The sequence below is a fragment of the Paramormyrops kingsleyae genome, chromosome 17 (genome assembly GCF_048594095.1).
Source record: "Paramormyrops kingsleyae isolate MSU_618 chromosome 17, PKINGS_0.4, whole genome shotgun sequence".
NCBI classification, from domain to species: domain Eukaryota; kingdom Metazoa; phylum Chordata; class Actinopteri; order Osteoglossiformes; family Mormyridae; genus Paramormyrops; species Paramormyrops kingsleyae.
In genome coordinates, this window is record NC_132813.1 from 13,617,677 (window position 1) to 13,641,954 (window position 24,278).

Sequence of the window (24,278 nt, forward strand, 5' to 3'; positions counted from 1 at the left end):
CCCGTTATTAAAACGATCTGTGTGGCTTCATATTCATGCCTGTCTGCTTCCATTTACACAACCCTCTTCTCCTTTGCTTTATTTGACATTTGCAGGCTATGAATCTTCAGTGCTTCAGTTATCCTGATGACTTTTACCATAAAAAAACAAAAATAAAAGCCGCAAGTTCTCAAACGCGTCTGGAACCCATTAAAGAAGCTACGAGTTTGGGTTGTCCATTGTGTTGCGATGATACAGCCTCGTATTACAATAGTTTCAGCATTGACCACATCTTTCCTCTCCTCACCTTGGACTGTTTCCATCAGAGAACAAACACATTTGTCGGCCGTAGCCATATCAAGTTTCAGTCCAGGACAAACAATTTCAGCAATACGTTTATTACGATGAGTCATTCTTCTGCAGTCAGGAAGCCATTTGACTGAAATGACATTGTGGAATTTGCCTTGTTTTCACTGTTTGGTCACATAATGGAATTTTACAAATTGTGTGGTCACAGATCCTTGAAGCCAGACTAGGAAGAAAAACAGATAAACAGTCGAGTTACACAAATGACTTTCGGCTGCTGTAAAAGAAGCGATGGAAGGAGAATGTTCTGCAGTGAACGAGCATGTTCGAGTCACGATTATGCCCGAGGGGTCACATTTTGACCCAAGCGAATCTATATGTCATATGGTCACTGACCCAAAAGGTGACCAGCGGCCTGCAGCCAATCATAGACCCGGGTAACAGTTTTGATTTCACAGCCTGGGATCAGACCCAATCCCACCTGTGTCCGCCGTCATTTGTGTTAGCCCCATGCTATCCCTCCGAGACCCGATTGTCGACGCCCACAGTCACAGTAAAACATTTACACAGGAACGATCACATCATATAGAACGAGATGTGAAAACGTGACACGCTGAGTCGGCGAGTGGGCGCCGAAATTTCACCGTCCTTTTTGCGTCGGGATAAAACAAAAATAGAAAGTCTCTCTCTTCCATAGTTTATCTTTGTATTATTACAAAACTTTACACGAGGGCTAAAATCCACACTTTATGAAAAACACAATGAAAAACAAAAAATAAAAGGATTTTTCATCAAAAAGCATAAATAATATAAAAGAAACTTTTTTCTTAAAACAGATACATTCATATGAAATTATATTTTACTACTACAAAAAAATAAATAGGGCATCTAAAAGGTTTTTGTTCTTTTAAAAAAATCCCCTCCCCCATCTGTGGGTTCCGGTCCTGGTATGGTACCCCCTCCCACTCCTCCCTGTCCTTAGCTCACAGTCTGTGTCTCTGCCTCTGATCCCGCACGGCCAGGGAGCTCTCCTTCCTTGGTCCCCTGGCTCCCGCTGTGTCACTCAGCGGCCTGCAGGTGGCGCCCTGCACAGCCACTCTGGTCCAGCTTGGGCAGATCCCGGCTCTCCCAGCAGCGCAAAGGGTCGTCCGCCCCCCCGCAGCGACTGCCCCGCTCTGCCGACCAGAGAGAAGCGCTCGTTCATGTTGACAGACACAGGAACCCAAGCAGCTCACGGCTATGCCTCCTATAAGTACCAGAACTCCAGTCTTACACTGGAACATCTCAACATTCTCTAACAAGTAACAGCACTGAGGGTCACGTTGCAGCAGAAACAAGACCTCTGCTCACTTTAGTCTTTCCTCAGTGAAACTTGCCAGCCCCTCACACATGCATCATTTTGAACCTTATTTTGTTTGCATATTTAGCAAAAATCACCCACCAGGGGGCGCTCCGACTGAGACCGCAGATCAAAGAGCATTTAACCGCGGATCTCTTTCCACCCACCTCCCTCCTTTGATGACTGACAGCAGGAATTCTGGGAAGAGGGTAGAGTCGCCTGGGCTTCGTCTGGCTCCCCCACACTCCCTCGGTCGCCCTCCCTGACATGCCATTGGCTGTCGGGGCCGTTGGTGGGCGGGGACATGTGAGCCAGGGGAAGTAGCTCCAGGCCGTCCTGTGCGCACGGCGAGGCACGGTGAACGATGGGGTGAGTGCCCCCAGGGAACGCTCCGTTGGCTTTGGTGTAACACCTGGGCGGGGGAGGGAATACAGGGTTACACTCCGCACATTTATCAAAAATAACCGCACGATAGTCATGAACTGTAGGGAACGTGCACGGGTGTCACTCAGCACACAAAGATGAGCACAATCGCACAAACAGCACGTAACACCCCCGGTCTCTGTCGGGCAGAACAGAAGGGCACCCCCTGCTCTCAAACCCCCCCACCCCACCCCTGCTGTTGCCCATGGCATTCCCGGCTTGACTAAACTCCGCGCAAATGGCTCCTTTGCTGTCACGAACTTTACAAGAACAGCCCTGAAAAATTTTCCATTCATAAACAGAAAAAGCAAAGCACAGCAGCAGGTTACACCACCCCCCCCCTTAACCCCCGCCCCCCAAAATCCCTTTGGTGTATTCAGACATCTGCAAACCCCCCCACCCCCCATGCCAAGAGGTAAATAAACACAAGTCTCATTAGGGTTGCTGGCTCAGTGCAGTCAGTATAAATTGTTAGTTCTGGACCCACTACAGTACATAAACAAGGGTGATGGGGGTGGCGTTCCTGGGGCGGGTGTCCCCTGGGATACGGAGGAGCGCGTGAAGGGGCCAGGGGGCCGGATGCATGTCGACACTTTGCTTCAAAGCAGTGTGGAGCCCACCTCTTCTTCCGGACCGCAGCCAGCGCTTACCTGTTGTTGTTACAGAAGTTCTGGCAGCTTGTGCAGTCCACAGACTCCGGCTGCGACGGCACGTAGACTCTGCCTCCCTGGAAACAACCGGAGAGAGTCAACAGTTAGTGACAGCCCTCTCCGCACCGGGACACTCGGGTCATTTGGGGGCAGGACTCACACTCGGCGGCTGGTGAGAGTGGGCGTGGTCGTGAGGGTAGTGGGCCGGCGAGCCATTCAGCAGAGTCACGCCATTGGGCAGCTTGTGGTGCAAGTGGTGGCAGGCAGGGGGCGGCAGAGAGCCACCATGTCCATATCCATTGGAGTGGCCCCCGTTGGGCAGGGTGGTGTATTCCATCATGTGACCATTCATCTCCGGGGGCTGGTACAGGTACCCGTTGGGGTCGAACTCTGTGGGGGGAAAGGGTCCGCATCAGGCTGAACAGACGATACTAAGTACAAGAGTACTTAAGACACTAAGTACAAATGGAGGCTACTGTAGAGACAAGTATACTGAACACACAAGTACTGAAGTTGGAGGATTCTGAGCACAGAAGTATTTAAGACACTGAGCAGAGCACAAATGACAAGAGGATACTGAACACACAAGTACTGAATCTGAACAAAGGATACTGAGCTCACAAGTACTGAAGCTAAACAAGTAATTCTGAACACACAAGTACTGAAGCTGAACAGATTATGCTTAATACAAAAGCACTTAAGACAGTGAGTATAAATGAACAGGGGATACTGAACACACAAGTACTAAGAATGAACGATGGGTACTAAACACATAAGTATAAAGCTGAACAAAGGATACTGAACACAAAAGTACTGAAGCAGAACAGAGGACACTGAACACTAGAGTACTTAAGACTGAGTATAAACAAACAGGGGATACTGAACACACTCACTGTGGACGGTTCTCTGTTGCCGGTTCCTCCACAGGCACATGACGATGAAGACCAGCAGGATGAAGACCATGATGGCCAGAACGCCGCCCACAATCAGGTAGAGCAGGCCCCCTGCTGGCATGGAGGCCGCCGGCAGGTACGGGCCCGACGGGGTGATGGGGTGTTCGGGGGGTGCGCCTGGGGCCTGGCGGGCTGCAGACGGGGTGGGGGAGGGAGGTCATGAACATGCTAGTCACAATGACTGGAACACAGCACTCGCTGTAGCTGGCTGGTGCTCTGCTGCCCACGTGCATCACGAGATGACAGAGCCCCACCTTTGGTCTCGCAGATCATGACGTTACTGTATTCACTCTCCCCCCCGTCGTTGAAGCACTGCATCTTGATATCATACGATGTCTCAGGCTGAAGCTGGCCAATCAGGTGCGACTCTTTGTTGCCTGAGGAGGGAAGATTAGTAGCAGCTTTGATGTGTTGGCTGGAAACCCCACCATCCCCAGAAGCATGATCGCTTTCACCTTCCACTGCTCCATCTCCCCCCCGCCCCCCCCCCGCCCCCTCCAGACAGCTCTAGACCAAACAGGCTCCTTTTAAGGCAGCTAAATGTTTTCTCAGGACCTGCTCCAGGGCACAGGGAGAAAGAAAAAAATGCGCTAACACGCTATACCACCACACGCATGCGTTTCACACTCTCATACACGTAAACTGTGAACACCGTAGTTACACTGCACACATGTACACATCACAAATACAGATTAAACACACATGTACTCCAAACACTGCCCCTAGGCAGATATGAACTGTTCTCCAGAATCATGCTCCCTCACTCCACAAACTCACCCCACAAATGACCCCTCTCACCACACGAATACACTCCCCTCACACGCGCCACACTCGGTCTCACTACCCGAACACACACTCACACTCGAACACACCTAAATACTGCATGAATCTCACGCACCGCAAAGACACACTTAGTCGCTCACAGCAGACAGCCAGTGTACACAGAGCAGTGAAAGCTGCAGAACGGTGACATCCACAGAGAGGCACAGTGAACGGGGACAGGAGGGGGGAGAGCCGGGCGAGGGGGGCGGGGGGGTGGTCATCAGCCCTTATGCCAGACTTTTCTCCCAGGATCAGCTTTCACCGTTAGCATTCCTGACGGAAACTGGAGCCCCCTCAGCCAGCTCGTTCTGGGATTGGCCCCCAGGCTTTTATTAAGGACATTTTATGCTGCTTCGTTACACCAGGGCCGGGCTTCCTGTACATCGAGCAACCGCCCCGCCCCCGCCACCCCCCCGGCATGCGGGCGAGGGCCCCGGCTCAGATTACCACCGGCAGATACACGGCCCGGCCACACCACACGGGGGAGCCTCACCTTCCACCACCTCCCGCTTGTAATCGCTGTCGTTATCGCTGTCCGTCGGCCGGTAGTAGATGTAGAAGCCCTGGATGGGGGTGTTGTTGTTGCTGGAGGGGGTGTACTAGGCAGAGACAGGAGCAAGGACCACTTAGGAGTGAGGGTTGTGTCACATTGAGAGGAGTTGGCCCAATGTAGCTAGCTGGCTTTAATTTAAATAAGTTGAATTCTGGCAGTACATTGACAACCAAAGGCTGCTTCTCTGTCTCAATGAAGGTTATGATTCCTGACAAGCAGACAACAGATTCTGAGTCAATCCCTTATTTTTCAGGCTCCCTCTGAGCTCTAGTCTAAAAATACTTCCACGCCAGGCCGCCTCCACCCAGAACGGGCCTCCTCATTTTCCAAGAGCGCCACTCGAGTCTCCGAAGGCTGTAGACTCGGGCCGGCTCCTCGTTTGTCAGGCAGAAAGCCAGACAGCTACAACGCTTCTCACTGACACCTGTTAAAAACCGAACGAGGAATCCCAAAGCCTAGCCTGCAGCTGTTGACATCGCCCCCTAGGGGTCGGGTGCTAGCGTTACACTCACTGTCCAGCGTAGCATGATCTGCGTGTCACTGATGGCATCCGTGGAAGAGATGTGGGGGCCAGCCACCGGGCGCACAGTTAACGGCGGGCTGGCCGAAGACACCTGGTATGGCCTGGAGGGGGCGCTGTGGGGACTTTCGCCGTACATATTCAGGGCGATGACGCGGAAGCGGTAAGAGGAGCCTGCGGTTGAAGAGACAGACACGTTAGCGTCACAGGCCAAGGTGAGGCCTTCATGCAAAGGCAGCTGGGAGAATTTTAAAAAGCCCACCCGGCTCTAGGTCTGGAACCTCCACCGACAGCTTGAGCGGGGAGATGTTGTCAGCCGCCACCAGCCAAGTGGCACCGCGGTTCTGCTGTCGGTACTCCACGCGGAACGCCGTGATGGGTGAGCCCCCATTGGCCCTGGGGATCCACGTCACGTAGACGGAACTCTCCGTCGCCATGGAGATGGTGGGCCGATCCGGGGCCTCGGGGACTGGAGACGAGAACAGGAACAAAGGGGACTCAGATACTGTCTCAGAGGGCCAGACAGTCCATCACTGATGGGCATTTTTTTAAACGACTTGGCACAACAGGATGTCTGAAGTGAACGACTTATGAGTGACTGTGATGGAGTAAGAGCCCTCAGAACTACTGCACTCAACCAGAAACTTCCATTAGGCTGCAACGACTGAAAGCCCCACCTGCTGCAGTGGACGTGATCCATCCATCACGGGGGGGCGGCTTTTATCTACGGGGCTCACTCTAGAATAATACGGGAGACCCTGACAGAAGATGCATTTCACCGGGATGTGAACGATCGCGTGTGAGCAAAGTTCTGTGCAAGATGGGTAAACAAAGACGTCATATGCTGCACCCGCAAGCCACGGGAAAAGAGTCCTACTTACCGCATGGGCTGCGAGCCACAGAAGATGAGGCAGGGGAGAGTGACAGGAGAGAGCTGGGGTTAGTTAGACAGCAGGGGAAGCAGGCAGACCCCAAGGAGCATGCAAACGTGCGTGAACGCACACACACACATGCACACACACGCGCACATTTGTAATTATATCTTTGTGGGGACTCTCCTTTCACTTCTATGGTCAAAACCCTAATCCCAACAATAACGACCTTAACCCCTACCCAGCCCTAACTTTAACCATAAGTAACCAAAAGTACAAGACTTTTGGCATTTTTAGTTTTTTGATTGAATTCAGAGATCTTTGTGGGGACCCAAAAAATGGTCCCCACAATGTCAAGAAACAAAGTAATATAGACCTAACCCACAAACACACACACACACAAGCAATGCATGTTCTTATCTCCAGACCAGTGGCTCTCCGCAGTGGCAGAAAAAAGAAAAGTGACCCATCGTTTAACTCGGCAGCATAATCGACAGAGACTGAGCGACTGTAACCGATCCGGCTGAGGGCTCAGCTGCACCAGTTCTGTATCTGTTCCTGTTCCGCATCGCCGACGGGATGGGGGTGTAATGTGGGCCCAGTCGCCGCACCTCAAACGCGAGAAAATCAGGGTGTAGCAGGAGGTCCGTGTTCAGCCACCGGCACCAAAGACACGCCACATTCCTGTCACGCTTGCGTTGGAGTCCGAAGTGGATCTCGGGACTAAAGTGGCGAAGCTCCTTTTTCAGCCCCCCCCCAACCCCCGACAGCTACCTGGCTGGCCTTACCCCTGTCGTGCATCACCACCCCGAAGTGTGTGCTGGAGCTGTCACGCTCCTGGGACTTCTCAGGCACAGCCAGGAAGGGCACCTTCGAGGGACTCTTGCTGGAGGGGGCGTTCCGTTCTGGGGGTGGGGGGGGGTCACTGTGAATACTCATCATTGATGATGATCAAAATCTGTGTGTCCTCCCCCCCACCCTCACAGTAACCGGTAACAAGCGTGTCCTACCCCCACCCTCACAGTAACCGGTGACAGGCGTGTCCTTCCCCCACCCTCACAGTAACCGGTAACAAGCGTGTCCTACCCCCACCCCCACAGTAACCGGCAACAGGGGTGTCCTCCCCCCACCCTCACAGTAACCGGTGACAGGCGTGTCCTCCCCCCACCCTCACAGTAACCGGTGATAGGCGTGCCCCTGGGCTGTACTGACCCCTGCTGGTGCGGAAGGTGAGCATGGCCGGCTGCCCATCCCCCCCCGCACTCCGTGCCACCATCAGCACCTCGTACAGGCTGGACGGCTCCAGGTCCGAGAGCCGCAGGCTCTTCTCGCTGCCAGGAACACGGATCGTATGCCAGCTGCCTGCCACGTTGGTTTGATCGTCCAGCTGCGTAACGTACACACACACACACACACACACACACACACACACACACACACACACACACACACACACACAGTGACCCTCAGATCCTATAGCCAGTTGATACCCCCCCCCCCCCCAGGCTATCAGAGTTCCCACCTACTCCATAAATACACATTTGCCCGGCACTGTTCCTATCATTGCAGTCTATTTACATGCACTGTTCGCTTGTATTATTTGTTATTGTTGTTATCATCATTGTTGTGTAGTGTTTTTTATAGTACTTTAAATTGTTTTATTCTTTTATTCAATTCATCCTTATATATGCTCCCCTCAGTATTTAGTGTTCAGTGTTTGTCGTTTCTCAGCTGCTCCCTGTTCTGGCTGTATACTGCTCCATGTGTGAAATGACAAAGTGATCCGACACCCTCAATGTGGGCTGTCAATTCAAACGGCTGTTACGTGCCAGTTTGATGGCAGTATGACTGGGATCCAGGGCCTCTGCCCCCGAACTCGACGAAGTGACAGAACAGCCCAGCTCCCTCCATCTGCAGCTCGGATGGCTGACAGATGTTTCGGTTGGACGTGAGAGCTCGTACCTTACGGTAGCGGACGAAGTAAGCGTGGATGGGGCGTCCCCAGGCTCTCCCCGGCCGCCACTGCAGGTCATACGCATCATGCCTGTGTGTCTGGGGGGGGCTTGTGATGATGGGAGCCTCTGGGGTGGGCAGGTCGCTCGGTCTTTCAGCGGGCGTGTCCACCTCGTACGACGGCCCTTCCTCCTGGCCCGGTGGCTCCTCCCCTTCGTCGTTTTGGACGGGGCTGTTGGGAAGCGGCGTGCTCGACGTGGGACCCACCGTGCTGCTGGCCGGAGGCCCTGTCAGGGTCGACGTTAGAATCTAAGCCGCGTGTTCAGAGTCTGATCGTACGCAAAGGAATGAAGTATCATTTTACTTTCATAGCGTCTAATTAAAATGGGCAACCAGCTTCCAAAAACAACTACTTCTACAGGAGCCCTCAGTTCAGAAAGCAAACAGCCTTTAAAAACGCAGATAAAGGCGCAGAGAATGTAATGATTTCAGAGTCAGCCTGACGTCCTCTTCGGCAACAGCGGTCAGCTTCACGTGGGAGAAATTTAATTAACGGCAAAACATCTCACTGCCACACAGAGCCTCGGCCTGCCGTGCGGAGTGCCGTAAAACCTTCATGCGGGAATTCTCCGCAGTCTGGGAACTCCATTAGGTCCGAAGGCTCCGGCAGCTGAACGGGCAGAGCCCCGAAGGGGCAGGTCTGAAGGTGGGGGCCGGGGGGGTAATTGAATTTTCAAACCTCGGTATTTAAACCAACAAGGACAAATGTAGAGGAAGGAGGGTCGGCACACTGGGACTGGATGCAGATTGATGAGGGGGGGTCTTTCTCAGCGTTAGCTGGTTGGGGGTGGAGAGAGGGGGTCACACAAACTCTAAACACCGGCCATTAACATGCTGGGATGAATCCAGCCCCTACACACACTCCTCTGCATTCAGGGATGTATCTGCACACACTCCTCTGCCCCCCCCAGCTCGGGGCTGGACAGAGCACAGGGCCTGCGCTGTGATTTATCACACGTTCATGCAGGGTCATGGAGGAGTCAGAGCTACAGCAGAAAAAAAAAACAGCCATCGCTTGCGAAGGTGAGAGAAAGACTGAAAAGAAGATTAGGAACAAAAGCAGCAGCAGTAACGGAGGCAACAGCGTACCCACGAAGAGAGATGCCTCGGCCGTTACGGAGCCCAGCTTGTTGGAGGCCTCGCATGTGTACTTTCCCGCTTGGGCCACACTCACAGCCTGGATGAAGAGTAAACTGCTGCCCGGCCGAGACACAATGACGTAGGGGGAGACGTCAGGAAAGGCCCTGGTCGTGGCCTCTACCGGCTGGAGGAGGCGGGACGGGTGGCTGGCGATGGGTCCGGCCGCATTGTACCAGTGAATGACAGGCAGAGGTTGGCCACTTGCATTGCAGGACAGGGACACCGGGGCCCCCTCCAGAAAGTGCCCTCCTGAAGGGGGCGCCCAAATCTGTGGCCTGGAGCTCAGAGCTAAAAAAAATAAGACACATAAACACAACCCGAAATGTTTCACTTTACCTGGTAAATGAGGCACCTCTTAGTCAAACCCCATTTTCACTGTTAGTGTTGATGTGGTTACTGAATGGTCACTGCAGGGGAACCCGTGTGGTTTAATGTACCTGCCCCCCCTTTACCATTAAGCACCCCGCAGACAGGCAGAGCATTCCAGGCTTTCTGGGAACGGGTGTGCTAGCAGACAGAGGCCCTGCTTTCCGTCATATTCCCCCCCCCACACACATTCCACCTCATCCCCGGCAGCTCCCACAAGCCTCACTGAACCACCAGCCTGCCAGCAAAAGCTCAGTTTGACCAAAGGTTTATACTGTCAATGTGAAAACCTTCCTTATCAGGTTTGCACATATTTAAGGATGTGAAAAAAAACAGGTGAAATGCTCGGTGCATCTCCATTGGCTGATTTAAGGCTGATTTATTCTTCTGCGTAGAATCTACTCCATTGGTAGCCACATACCCTATGTCATAGTCTGACTCTCACCTTCCCAGAAATGTAATTACTGGCGTCAGAGTATGACACAGGATGGGGTACGCATAGGGTATGCAGCCACGTGACTACTGATTTACACTGAAGGAATTCAAACCTCTGTCTAAGGGTATAGCAGCACATCTCCCGGTCGTGACCCAATAACCTTCAGGTCCTTCACCACTACAACACTTTCTGATCCATCATGTAAACGGTGCATGCGGCTGTTATCTATGTTGATGCACAGAGAGCATATAGCCGCTATCATCCCCTGTGCTGAAACATGCAAAGGGCGAGCCTATACATTGTCCCAATTCTCACCTGAGAGGATGGAGAGTCTGCCAGTCGACTGGGCAGATCCAATCCCGTTGTCCACCAGGCACTGGAACATCCCCTGGTCCTCACCGGAGGCATTAGAGACATGGAGGGAGGAGCCAAAGATCTGGAGGCGGGCCGATGGCATGATTGGGGCGGAGTTGAACAGCCATGTGATATTGGGAGAGGGGTTTCCCTTTGTCACACAAGTGAAGACGACTGAAGACCCAACAGGCACTGATTGGTCGGTCAGGCCTTGTGTCACGGAGGCGGGTTCTGTTGAGGAGACATGAGCCGGTAACTGACATGATGCTTACAGGAACAGGAGGAGAGGACCAGGATCGACTCGCATCTTGCACCTTGAACGACGATGGTGTAGTTTGCCGTGACCATGCCCCCCGTGCGGCTGCTGGCAGAGCACTGGTATGTCCCGCTGTCACTCGGACCCACACCCATCAGCAGCAGGTTGTTTAGCACCATCCTGTGGCTAGACCCCATCGCCACTTCCTGTCCATCTTTGGTCCAGCGGACCTGAGGAGCCTGACTTCCTTCCAGGATGCACTCCAGGGTGATGTCATTAGACTGCTGGACCACGAGCGTCTGGGGGACCAGGGGGTGGATGAGCCGCAGAGGGGAGAGCCCCCGGGGTTCTACAGCATGGGAGGGAGGGCGGGCACAGAACACAGGGCAGTTCAGCCACCAATCATGGCATAACCCACCCACCCCCCCCAACTGACCCGTGCCCTCACACTCACGCCTGACAGCGAGTTTGGTGCCGTGGGTCTCCAGCCTCGTCTCCTGAGTCACAGGGTTGTAGGCCCCGCACTTGTACACCCCCTGGTGGTGGGGGGAGGCCGACGCAATCTGAAGGTTCCCCGACGGAAGGATTAAATATTCATCTGCAGAAAATTCCATCGGGTGACAAGTTCATCAGTCAGTACGTTTACATGCACAGCAAAGTCCAGCTACATTTATAGTGCGGCTACGCCACTCCACTGTGATAGGTGGCCATATGGCTCCTTTCAGCCTGTTAGTATTGGGCTTTTTCCAGTTGACCCATTACGTCACAGACATATTAATAATAATGGTTGTGCGGACAAATGAAGCGACACAAGCTTTAATTGCAATCTGGTCAGAAGAACAGATACAGCAAGATCAGAATAGCATAACAAGAAATAAAGTATTTTGTATAATATACTATGACAGCACGGTATTGGAATTTTTTCAAATATTGCAATGTAAATTTGTAGTAATAAATATCGGGGTATTTATGAAACAAAAAAAGGAGCTCGACATAAATTACTCACAAACCCGTCTAGGAGTGATTTAAACAGCAAGGATGAAAATGATTATGATTGTCTCAGAAGTAAACTTTAAACTGATTTTTAAACATGTACTAGATAATCTTGAAAAGGAATAATCATTAAAATTGCAAGACTTGCTAGGTTTTTTTTTTCCTATGACAGACTAAAAATGTTTTTGCGAGACTTAAACTCCCTAAGCTATAATATAAATAACAGGTAAGAAAAAGGCTGATCTTAATCTCGCTGACTAGCGATGTAAGAATCGGATGTGCAAAACATGCAATGTTGGTATTAATATTGCATGTCGCCCAGCCCTATAACACACTACAGCCAATTCTTGACTTCAGTACAAAATACCCCCCCTTGCGTGACGTCATTGGGCACCGGTACCAGTTTCTACGCCAGTGGAAAACCAACAGCTTGAAGTGCCGTACTTTCGGTACTTTCTCGAAGTACCAAAAGTTCAGCACCTGGTGCGGTGGAAAAGCACCCTTTAGTTTAGTAGAATTGGACAGCTTTACAGCGCTGTACATTTCGTATGTGCTGTGCGTCCTCTGCTATGCTCCGTGCTTCTTCTCTGTTCCGGATTTTCTGTTACTTCAGGGTCAAAGCCCGGGGGGGGGACTGTGGAGCACGGGCAGAGCGCCTAGGCCAGTTTGAGTCCGATTGAACGCATGCATGCAGGAGTAAATCGACTCCCAATTGTATTATTTGGCTGTCTTAGTCCGACTAAAAGAAATTCAATTTACTACGATGACTCGGACTAACGTTTAAATGTACTTTAAAAGTGAGGTTTTACTGGGACTATCACTATAATTCGATTTTCGTAGTGTGCATGTAAACGTACTAAGTGTTGTAGGTATCCATGAGAAGTCTCACCGGGTGGGGGGAGGACAAGGGGGTGGGGCATACCTGTGGACTGCTCCAGCCACTCCCCACGCACACGCAGCCGGGGGAGTGCGGGGGGGGTGCTGGGGGGCATCAGACACGCGATGAGCACGGCTCCCCCCTGCTCCACTGTGACGGCACGTCGCCGTGACTCAGCGAAGTCGGCCATTTCTGAAGGGTGGGGGGAGGGGGAATACAGTTGTGATGCTGGGACAGGGCAGTGATGTTTGGGGGTGGGGGCAGGGAACCAGTCACCTACCTGCCACGGTGACACGGGCGAGCCGGCTGGCGATGGTCCCTGTTTCTGTGCGTGCCACACACTGATACCGGCCCGCCTGGCTGTGCTGCAGTGAGGGCAGGGTGAGCAGGCCGGGCCGGAGGCGAAGGGCACCCCCTGCTGACCCGGAATCCAGGGGGCGCCCCTGGAAGAGCCAGGACAGGAGGGCTGTGGGCTGCCGGGCCGCACAGCGGAGGAGCACGAGGCCCCCTGGCCTCTGCACCACGGACAGCGGCTCCAAGCGGAAGGACAGGGATGTGTCTGCAGGGGGATAGGGTCCATGCTTCAGAACCCACCACTCACCACACTCTGTTACGCTGCTGACCGTTTGACCCCCCAACCCCCACTCCTTACCGGTGCAGCTGAAGGGCGGGGCCTGGCTGAGACACAGGGCGGCATACAGGAGTGTCCAGAGAGTGTCCATGGCGTTAAGGGGAGCAGGGCCCAATGCAGGCACCCCCTACCCACACACCTGTGAAACACCCACATGCACAAGAGGCAATCAGCACAGAGCCATGTGAAAATCCCAGAACATTCCTGCTATATCCTACTGGTCCAGTCACCAGAACCCCCTGGTTACCCGCCCGTCGCCCCTCCCGAGCCCCCCAGATACCCGCCCGTCGCCCCTCCCAAGCCCCTTGGTTTCCCGCCCGTCGCCCCTCATGAGCCCCCTGAGCCCCCCCCCCCGCATCACCCTGCAAGCTCCCTGTCAAAGAGGGAGCCTCTGAAATCTCATTTCCTGCACAAGTCCTAGCATGTCAGGAGACAGCTCCCGTCGACACGGCCTCCCCCCAGAAAACAGCCTCACGCTTGATAAACAGCCTCACCCTGGCACGGATGCCGCAAGCAGCACCTCCCTCTGCCAATCGCCAGCACGCCTCGTCTTATCTCACGAGAGACGGGGGGCTCCATTCGCGGCCCTTATCTGCCACTGCTGGCCGTTGGTAGACACTGTAGCACCGTCGCAGACGGGCACAGGAAGTCAGTGTATCTCACATCCTATCGGTGGCTGGCCCAGCAGACGCGAGCCCGGCAGACGCGAGCCGGGTCCTGGGCAGCTGGACGCCCCGAGGGCTTCTTTGGGCCCCCGTCCATAGCGTCACGCAGGGGGAACATGGACTCAGCTGTGGCGCGATTCATCGCTTTAACGAGGCGTGAGGTGACTGGGGGACCAGAAAAGCAGAGGTGGAGGGAGTTCCTGCAGCCGAAGACTAAAGGGAAAAAAACACCCTGAGAGTGTGACGAGCGGCTGGAATGGGGGGGGGGGGGGCTCCGGTGCAGGCTGAGCCAGCGAGCTGCACACCTCAAACTGCACCTCCTGTCTGCTTTTCTGCTCGGGGCCTTGTGGCTGAGGGCGCCGACATCCTGCGGCGCGCGGCCTGAACCAAATACCCGTAAATGGAGGGGAGGGGAGGGGGGAGGCTTTAACTCAGCAACCATGTGGAGGTGGAGAACACTCCCTGGGAACATCCTGCGTTCTTCGAAGGATAAACCCATTCCTCCTGTATTAGGTTTCCATTAAACCCCCCCGGAGCCATTTCAGCCCTCCCCCGAAAGAAGCCCCAGGTCAGGGTTTCTCAGTGGGTGTGAGTACAGCCACGTGTGACTCCAGGCGACAGCAACCCCAACCCGCCCACCTCCACCCCAGAGCCTCACAGGGTCATGGTCCCTACAGAGGGAGAGGTGCTCCTGCAGGGCGATGGGTCTCAGCCTGGCTTGATCTTACGGTTCTGCTTCGACGGCCCAGCGAGACCCAACCTCGCCTCCGGACCGAAGCCCACGGACCTGCAACAGCTCGCCGGGCCGGGCCGGCCCGGTGCCGGGTCTCCTGATTTGCGGAGCCAGCGGGACACAGAGTTCCCACAGGGGCGAAAGAACAGGAGCGCTAATTAGGTGAAGCAGGCTGAATGAGGCCGGCCGTGCGGCCGGGAGCAGGCTAATGAGTGCCATTTCTACTGATTAAAGAAAGGGTAATTAAAGAGCGGGAGCCTCACAATAGGGACAGGGAGGGAAGGCTCAAAGGGAGCTTTTGGTTTGCCTGGGAACTCAAGGAGCATCGGGGCTTAGCCAGAGAATAATGGCGGAATGGGAGTGGCCATCCGTCTGGGACACGCAGCCAGCGGCGTCGGGCAGAACGACACCCGAGTCCGATCCTCCCGGCGACGGGGAGGCCGTCAGTCAGGGTGATCGAGGAGGTGAGCAGGAGACAGCAATCCCATCATGACCTGGAAGCACCCAGAAACGGGGCCACGCCCAAGTATGCACCCTGCCCCCCGGCTGCCCCGCCAAGGCCGCCACCTGGGACACGGGCTAACTCCAGCCCCAGGCTTTTTGGCCTGAACTGACAGCATGGGAGGGTGAGAAGCACAGGGTGAATGGCAGCGTGCTAAAGAAGAACCTCCTTAATTGGAGGATTTTTTGAAATGTCTTGTTTTCCTGGGAATGCATGGTGAGTCTGGGCGTGCTGGGGGGTGGAGGCTGGGGGGGTCGTTTCCCAAGGTTATGAAGAGCAGGATTAGCTACAGGAGCAAAATTCAATGGGGTCTTGGATACTGGATGCAGGGCCTCCAGCTGGTTTCCTGGCTGTCAGGGTGCGAGGCTCGACTCCCAACACAAAGCTCCGAAAACAGAGCCAGCCGAAAATGCAGCCCCCGCCGAACCTGCCCCCCCCCCCCCCCCCCCCACTCCATCTGCGTCCAGAAGGAGGATCCAGGCGAGAGTTTATGGCGAAAATCTGACTGTTCCGAGGCCAGAGAGCGGTGAGATTTGAGAGCTCGTCATGATGGATCACGCCGTGCGCAGCTCACGCCTTTGGCCCGAATGTGAGGGGATGCTCTTAGATCTGGAGGTCAGGTTCAGCACAGAGTAGATAAAAGAAGCAGGCGATGGGGGGGCGACCTGCCAGCACCAGAGTGCAGAGCCCCGCCCACAGACCACCTGTCTGTCAGCCCGAGGATGGTGCCACAGTCCAGCCCCCACTCACACGACGACAGAGGACCAAACTATGCTTCCTGACGGGGAACTAATGCGGGAGACACCCCCGTGGCCGGTGAGGGAGAACCACGCTACTCCCTCATCACAAAGCAGGGGGACAAAGGTGACATTAAGGCAGGGGGCGTGGCCTGTTCCATATCTGATACATTCCTCAGCACTGGGGCCGGTGCCGGCAATCGACAATCTCCCTGAGGGTGCGGCCGACGGGTCAGCCATCATCAGGATCGCTATCGCCGAGCAGAGTCCGAAAACGAGAGGAAAGGCGCAAACGAAAGCCGGCCACGACTTCCTCAGGAACTGGAATCTTGTGGTTTTTTTTTCTTTCTTTCTACAAACTGCTAAAGACCAATCAAGGCTAAATAGAGCGATTAGGCTGAGAGGCAGCAGCGGCAATCAGGCTCTCGCCCTCATCATTTCCTGTTTTTTCGTTAGACCCTTTTATATAACACACGGACACGGACACGGACACACACACACACACACACAGACACACACGCAATATGTCTGGGTGCATAAAAATAAAAACATACACATTCAAGGGGTGACAACTCTGCGTTAAAATTTCATCAGGTCAGGACAGTGACGACGAGGCACAGAAAGTCACCTATTTCTGTTCAAGATGGAGGAAACCGTCCAGCACCAAGAAATGAGAGAAGAAAAACTGCAAAATCAAGCAGGTCTCTTTCCACTCAGGAGGATGGAGCTTCTGCCTGATATTTCGATGTATATTTGGAACGCGATTCAAGCCTCAGCCCCCACATCCCGCCCTTCAGAGCAGAACATCTGTTTTCACTGCTTCCAAACTGCGTGTTTGTTTTAACAATTTTAGGCCTGGTGTTTCTCATTTAATTTCTTAATCTTTTCAAAGGCATTATCCAGCTCAGGGTCCTAGAGGTTAAGAAATTATTTACAAGTGAGGACTGACGTGGAAACTTCTTAAATGGCAGGTCTCCTCACTCTCCTCACTCTCCTCACTCTCCTCGCGCACTCCTGGCACCAAAAAGGGCCAATGCGTGACTGCCTTTAGTGCATCTCTGTTTGGGCAGAATAATAAATATGTGACACGCACACTTTTAAAGGTGTAAACGCTTTAGTGGAGTTTCAGAAGTAAAACACCGCCTCTTTACGGGACTTTTTAAACTTTTCCTGCCGCCAACAGAAATCATTATAAGACACGGGTCGTGCTACCATTTCTCCATCAGCGTACGTGAATTGTGCCTTAGCGAAGATGACCGGAAAGTGGCAACCAGAGGAATCGCCCCCAAATGGAGGAGGATGCCAACAGGAATCCCAGCAACTGTGACACGCGTGTCCTTGTAAGCCCAAGTCAGACTTCTGATCACCTATCCCAAGTTTACATTCCGCCAACCGCAAGTTTATGCTTCTGTATAGAGAGACGGAGAACAGCCAAACAATAACTCCCAGAGAAAAAGGTTAGACCTGCGTCCTCCTCTCCTCTATCCTCCTCGTTTGACGTTCAGTCGGCTAGTCATCATCCAGGCATCTCTACCCTTCAGGAGATTGCATGTCCCCTCAGTAATCAGCTACACATTTCCACCCCAAGCCTGAAGACTTTGAGGCACGCAAGGAAAAGTCGATTCCAGTAATAATCTATCTGAAAAACTCCCCCCGCTGTGATAAAAGACGGAGTAATCTCGAGTTCTCAGGGAAAGCAAATGCCAACCGGCCAACAGCTGCAAGGCATCTGAATGCCGCTCTCACGCGGCAGAAGATGCTTCACGCACTGATCTTATCTAAAAGCGCACGGAGTCTCGGGTCATTTTTACGCCCAACCGACAGAGATGAATGTGGGGAAGGGGGTGGGGGGCCCAGAGATGAAGAGGAAGGTGATTCTCCAGCAAAAAGCCCCAGCAGCGAGGGGGGGGGACTTCTAGGGACGCCTCCGGAGGGGACATCTCCAAAAGGGGCCTGCTTCGGTTTCCTTTCAGGGGCGGGAAGTAAAGCAGCACCTCCTCCTCTCTCTACTTCTTCTGGAATGAAGCACTTTCCAGCCTTGTCTCATAAACCTCGAAATCTGACGCAGCCCCCACCCCTACGCCAGCCACTCCAACACTTCGCTGTCACTCAGCGCCAAGGCAAAGTGACTCTTTGGTCACTGGCCAGCAGGAAACCAGTCCGACTGCTTAAAGACAAAGGATTTTAAAAATACGCACCTATACGGCTGTCGGGACCTTGTCCCGCGTTGTGCAACACCTCTGTAAATTTAATCATGGCGGCGTGACGACCCGTCACAAAGCACTGGACTGTTTGACTTGGGCTTCGCAGACGATCGAGTTAGTTAATGACCACACAGGCCCCGTGGGAATAGTAGAAATAAGTCAAAACATTAGCCGTGAACAAAAAATCCAAGGTCTGAAGATTGTGTCATTTCAAACCAAAGTCTTTACGCCAAAAAAGGACGGCCTGCAGGACGGTATTAAAATGCCACAGATCTCCAGCAACCTGAATTTAAATTCAGGAAAACGTGTAATGATATGGATAGAAACAAGGACGTAGTTTTAGTTTTAACACTGATAGGGACAAATCATCCCCAAAGCCCCTTAAACATGCCCGATGCTCCCACAGTATTGGTTGAAAGATGTGCATGCTGTTCAAACCCAAACCTACGCCCTTGGATAGAGAGAGGGAATGATGCTCAATAAAAGATGATGCGATATGAAGATAGTAATAAATCAGGATTACAGGGAAAGGCAGCTCACTAAATTGGGGCTTATTTGTAAAAGAAACTTCCGCGGTTTTCCACATGGCCTGCAGTGACACTTCCCTTCCCTCTGCACACTTTCCATGTGATAGAGCCTTAAGGAGCGCCACCCTGCCGCCCCAGCGAGCTTACGGCTTTTCATCGAAACATCCCCATAAAAAGCGAGGGGACTTCGGTATCGTGCACGAGCCGTTATGGCACCAAAGTGTTGAGTTACGATCGCGGCGGCTAAAGTCCAGGGGGAGAAGCAGGCTTACTCACCACCTGGGCAGGGGGGGGGGGGGGGGGGGGGGGGTTTGGTCCTGCAGACAGCTGCCAGAAGCCGGGGACTGTTTTCTGCCTTGCACAAACACGGGCGTGTGCAGTTCAGTCCATTAATTATGCTGCATTTGCGGGCATGTTTTTACATTTATTTGTAGATCTTTTCTTCCTAACTTTGGTGTCTAATTCCCAGTTCCCACTGTCACTGGTACCTCCTCCTGGGCCATTAATCCACTTTGGACACAGGACAGCAGCCCTCGCTCCCGACACAGGAGGCACTGAAAAGAGATTCCTCAGCGAGGGGGGGAGACAGGAACGCAGACACACACAGGGCACTAGCGAGAGGGGAAAGACTGCAAACATCACCTCACAAACCTTTCATTTCCCCCCCCCCCCTTCTCTTAATTATCTATTAAATGTGAATCAGCTACCAGCTGAGATTCTCATACAGACGCCATCAACGGCCACAAATGGCAGAGGGGTCTGCAGTAATGAGAGAGCGGTCTCGTGGGCCGTCCGCTGCGAGTGGAGATCACGCCAACCACGCTGTGTCTGTTTAGGGCTGCGGCCATAGGGAGGAAACCCCCCGAATCTTATCCGAGGGGGATGGGGGGGGGGGGGGGGGGGGACACGCCTCCAGCTTCTCAGACACAAGCTTTTACACATGAAGAAGTGCATGTGGGTAACATTCAGGTGAGGGGCCACACCGGGCATCGCAATCTTTGGTGGGGGTGGGGGTGAGGGCCATCAGTCTCCCAGTTTCACAAAAATCTGCGAAAGCACTCAGCTCACTAATGCAGCTATTATTCCAAAAAAACCCAACGATCCACCATCCAACAGCATTTATAGATGAACGGGGAGGATTTGAACGCGCTCTGAGAAAAAAAAAAAAGTGCGTCATAATCATGAAAAGGCCATTATGCGTGCTATATAAAGCCATACTCACACACTGGCCCGCGTTCAAACGGGCCAGTGCAGCAAAGCCCGGGGCCCGACATGTGTTTACCATTAGCCCGCGCCGCCTAATCGCCCAAACATTATTATAACGCACTTAACGGTGAGTCTCCCCTTCAGGACAGCATGATAAGTGCTGTTGCATTAATGATTTACTATTTCCATAAAAGTCTAACTAGGGTCACCCTCTCCTGCCGTAGTCACTGGACCCTAACCGTCCGGCACCCAGCGACTCCCAAAACATTAATCTGCTGCCATTGATTAAATCTACAGGGACTATTCCCCCCCCCCCCCCACACCCCCTCACACACACACACACACACACGTACACACCCTCCCCCTGCGTTTAGACAGATTATTTAGGAATTTTCCTGCCCATTTGAAAACATCGCAATCACACACACATGTTGACATTATGGATAAATGAAAAAAGAAAAAAAAAAAAACAAGAAAACAACAGCTTTGACTGCTACAACCAAAGTTCTCCACCTAAGCTGGGGTTTCCCACCCCGAGATAAACAAAACATGTCCCCACTATAAGAGATGTCCAGCACGGCTATCCTTCTTAAGCAACCCTGGTGAGACGGTCTAGTCACCATATCTTTACTTCTGTTTTTAAGGCTGTGAAACACGGGATTCCCTCAAACCACGGTTTGGCACTGAGCAGCTGCCAGTGGAGACGTTTCTGAGAGGCCGTGATGAGACAAGCCGCTTCCCAAAGACGCTAACGTAGGGCAGGAATTACCCAGGGTACAGATCACCGCTCTCGTTCATTAGAGACCGTAGGGGAGCTGAATGCAGACCGTGTGTGAGTACATGAAGCGCTTTGCCAATCTGGTGAGCGCACCAAGGCGTATGCCATCGCCCTCCTGCTCCAAGGCGCGGAATCTCTGCTAGGTTTTGGATAAGGGCCTCGGTAACCCTGCAGGTGTCCTGGGGGCAGAGCTAAGGACAGACACCACCTCACTTTTCAGGCTTACAGGGCCCCAAAGTAACACACTTAATAGAGAGACTTTTCATAAAAGGACTAATTAATACATGAAGCATGTTTTTTAAAATTTTATTTGATATTTTACCGGTTTTCTGATTTGCTGACTTATGGGAGGTTATCTGGGCTTTTAATCTCCCTAATGGGAAGATTTATAATTATAAATCAAGCCTGCTCAGACCCCTTATCCAGGAACCTTCCGGTCAGCTTTGTTAAGGGGATGGTCACGACTTCTGCCCGTTAACATCTGGACCTAAACAGGATTAACACCGCTAACCACAAATATAAGGCTGCCAGTACAATACGGTGGGGACTGAATGTTTAATCTCTACATCTGCCTGAACCCTTCTCAGGGCAAATTAATCATCCAGAAAATACATCTATACAATGTGTGTTTTGATGTACATTAAAGTAAGAAACACAAAATAAAGATTACTATAAAAGCAAATATGAAGCATTCTTTCAAAATGTGACAGGAGAGTGACAGTAAAGTAAAACCTTTATGTTGGAGTTTGAGGTAGATATAATTAGAGAAATTGCTTTAGTTCGTTATAAACCCAGTCTAACCCAGGACGGTCAGCTGTACCGTATCGGACTTAAAGTACCATCACTGCTTAATCTGTCTGTAACAAGGCAAGTCTTCTGTATGTAACCTGTAATGTAATGTAGGTGTGTCAGACTCCAAAGGCAGACTGCCATGTACAGCTATATCTCACGTATGAAATACCATCTGCATGTCACCGTGTTTGACACGAGCACTGCTCGCATCTTGGACTCTCTGCAGACGTGCATGTCACCATCACACGCGGTGGCCGCGCTGTTACAGGCATGTGATAATTGTTTATAACTCACCAGGACAAAACGAATTTAAAAGAAGCTTTTTGGCGCATAAATTCTAACGCGAAAACGAGTGATTCGAGATCTGACTAATCTAATCTGTAACAAAAGTTTTAACCGCAGACAGTGGGGCAGCATTTTCCCGTCTTTTTCGGAATTTCACAGCTAAATGAGACTTAATTAACTGATGAATGCGTGCGTTTACAGTACTCACGGATAGTTATGAAATGACACAAACAGCTACATAATCACATCCTACAAAACAAAACGAGGTTCTGTTTTTGTTTTTTTTTTAGTTTTTAGTTTCCGTTTTTTATTGCTTGTTTAAAGGTTTAATAACTTTCTCTCATGATCACAGCGAAACGCGCATCAGTAAAGCACCAAACATGAGTACAGCGTTCCACAATAATAAGGTCTTTCGCATAAATAAAATCCCCTGCGCGGTTTCCCCGAGTCCGCAGCCCCAGGTCCCGACACCCTCCCCGGCTGCCGGACGCCCCCTCGCCGCTCCTACCTCTATCGCCGGAGGGTACGAGTCTCAGCCAGCAGGGCGGATTAGAGCAGCGGCTCATAACGCTGCCGGATCCGAACGGGAGCTTCCATGAAACGCGGATCTGAAGAGCACGGAAAGCGTGTTGAAAAGGACGGAGACGCCACCTCGCCGCCCCACACCTACTGGGGGTCCGCCGGCAATAAGCGGAGGAGAGCAGGCTCGGAGGCACGCAGGTAAACGGGATATCCCGCTGCAAATGCGAGCTGAGTCCGCCCCCTCCAGTCCTCCTCCCCGTCTCTCTCTCTCTCTCTCTCTCTCTCTCTGTCACACACACTTTCCCTCTTTCCCTCCGTCTCTCCTTCTCCCCCTCACTTTCTCTCTCCCCCTCCGTCTCTCTTTCCCCCTCTCCGTCTCTCCTTCCCTCTGCCTTTCCCTCCCTCTCTCCCTTCCAGAATACACGTCCCGCTGCCCAGGATCGGGTTGCTCAGCAAATCACGGCGCCAGCCGGGAGGCTGATCGTCAGAGCCGGGAAGGCGGCAGCTCGCTGGGGGGAGAGGAGAGGGGGAGCGCTGCCTGAACTACAAGCAAGTCCTCTTATTCAGCGTACCTCCTCCGCAATTCAACGCGATTAAACTCCTTCATAAGTAAATTTGGTACATCCGGTTACTCGGTATACTACAAACAACCTGTTCAATGTTTTTCACCTGAGCCCCTTTTGTGTATTTGTAATTATATTCAGTTGCTGCCCAAGTGGCTTTTAAATTGAGGGTCTCCCACGCACTGCGAGTCTCATCCAAGTGAGTTCAAACAGTAGAGCAGCACTCCATTGCAGAATGATATCATTACTAGCTTTCCCTGATATATTTATTTTCTTTTGCACGCTCAGTGAGCTGATTTTGCACCCCCTCTGAGATTATCGGAGTTTATTGTCGACAGTGGCCCCCACCCGGCCGTGACTATCCTGTCCAGCTTGCCCTAACTGGTGTCTGCCCCTGGGAGGGCTCCATACAGCAGATGCAGACCTGCTTTCTGGAAGATGTAGTCCCACTGGCTGCAGTAATTAGATGAGCAGTGTGCAGTGAGCCAGACCACACGGCCAGTGTTCACCCAGGGAACCAGCTGTCCACCGCAATGCTGATGATGACTTGAGAAAGTCCTGCAGCTCAGGGAGACTTCCGGAAGGTGTGTCCGGCGAGAGGCACCATGTTTGGGCTTGTTACATGAAACCTCCCTTAAATCCAAGCCTCACGTCCCCAAACCAGCCTGAAAATAAGGGCTTTCCCATCTTGTCTTACGTTGCTACTGGAGACAACTCACCTGGATCGACCGCACCACGGCCGGCCCTAATTACATCGGCAGACGATAAACGGGGAATGCGTCGTGAAGTTTGAATCCTTAAATCTCCAGTCACTTTCTTCTTGCCACAATATGAACCACTGGGACCCTGTAAATCCATTTAGGCCAGCAGTTCTAAATGGGTCAAGGATGCGAAAGGAGTGTGGTGATTTTCCTGGCTGGATTGTTTTTGGGTCCCTGGAGGGGCGTTGATGGTGATAACAGCCATGGAGGGGTCTGTATACGGTCTGGATGAGGCTTCCACGTTATGTTCCATGGCTGACCGCCCCCCACCCCCCAGGCAATGCTGGGATTTATCAATGCATGTCCATCTGCTTACTTTCCCCCCTCCTAGCTCTGCCCCTCATCAGGCTGAGATCATTTTTAAAGTTCATCCAAACATAGTTTCCAGCAGAAATCTCTGCACGGAAAATCTGCGCAAGACGCTGTGATGTCACTCCCACTGAGCAATGGAGCAGCGTGACCCTGTCACAGTCGTCACGCCTTCACCTGCCTCTTTCTGGGGACTCGCCGAGTCCTTTCA

General features: G+C 52.5%; 1 protein-coding gene across 1 annotated transcript; it reads right to left on the reverse strand.

Annotated features, from left to right (window-relative positions):
- Window positions 1-361: 361 nt before the first annotated feature.
- Window positions 362-22,791, reverse strand: LOC111841453 (cell adhesion molecule-related/down-regulated by oncogenes-like). The gene is made up of 20 exons (XM_072701352.1): window positions 22,421-22,791; window positions 13,505-13,622; window positions 13,133-13,411; window positions 12,898-13,044; window positions 11,437-11,580; window positions 11,041-11,331; window positions 10,688-10,957; window positions 9,520-9,858; window positions 8,380-8,657; window positions 7,630-7,804; window positions 7,206-7,322; window positions 5,808-6,014; window positions 5,538-5,719; window positions 4,966-5,071; window positions 3,905-4,027; window positions 3,591-3,782; window positions 2,858-3,087; window positions 2,698-2,774; window positions 1,792-2,036; window positions 362-1,460 (listed from the first exon to the last, which is right to left on the reverse strand). The coding sequence occupies exons 2-20, from the start codon at window positions 13,572-13,574 to the stop codon at window positions 1,345-1,347; spliced, it is 3,588 nt and encodes a 1,195-aa protein (XP_072557453.1). The 5' UTR covers window positions 13,575-13,622; window positions 22,421-22,791; the 3' UTR covers window positions 362-1,344.
- Between the last annotated feature and the right edge of the window lie 1,487 nt (window positions 22,792-24,278).

Coding starts and splice junctions, on each gene's coding strand:
- LOC111841453 (XM_072701352.1), bottom strand. CDS start 13,574: ATGGACACTCTCTGGACACTCCTGTATGCCGCCCTGTGTCTCAGCCAG. Junction 13,045..13,132: donor CGCCCGTGTCACCGTGGCAG/GTAGGTGACTGG, acceptor CCCACCCTTCAG/AAATGGCCGACTTCGCTGAG. Junction 3,783..3,904: donor CATGATCTGCGAGACCAAAG/GTGGGGCTCTGT, acceptor CCCCGTCTGCAG/CCCGCCAGGCCCCAGGCGCA.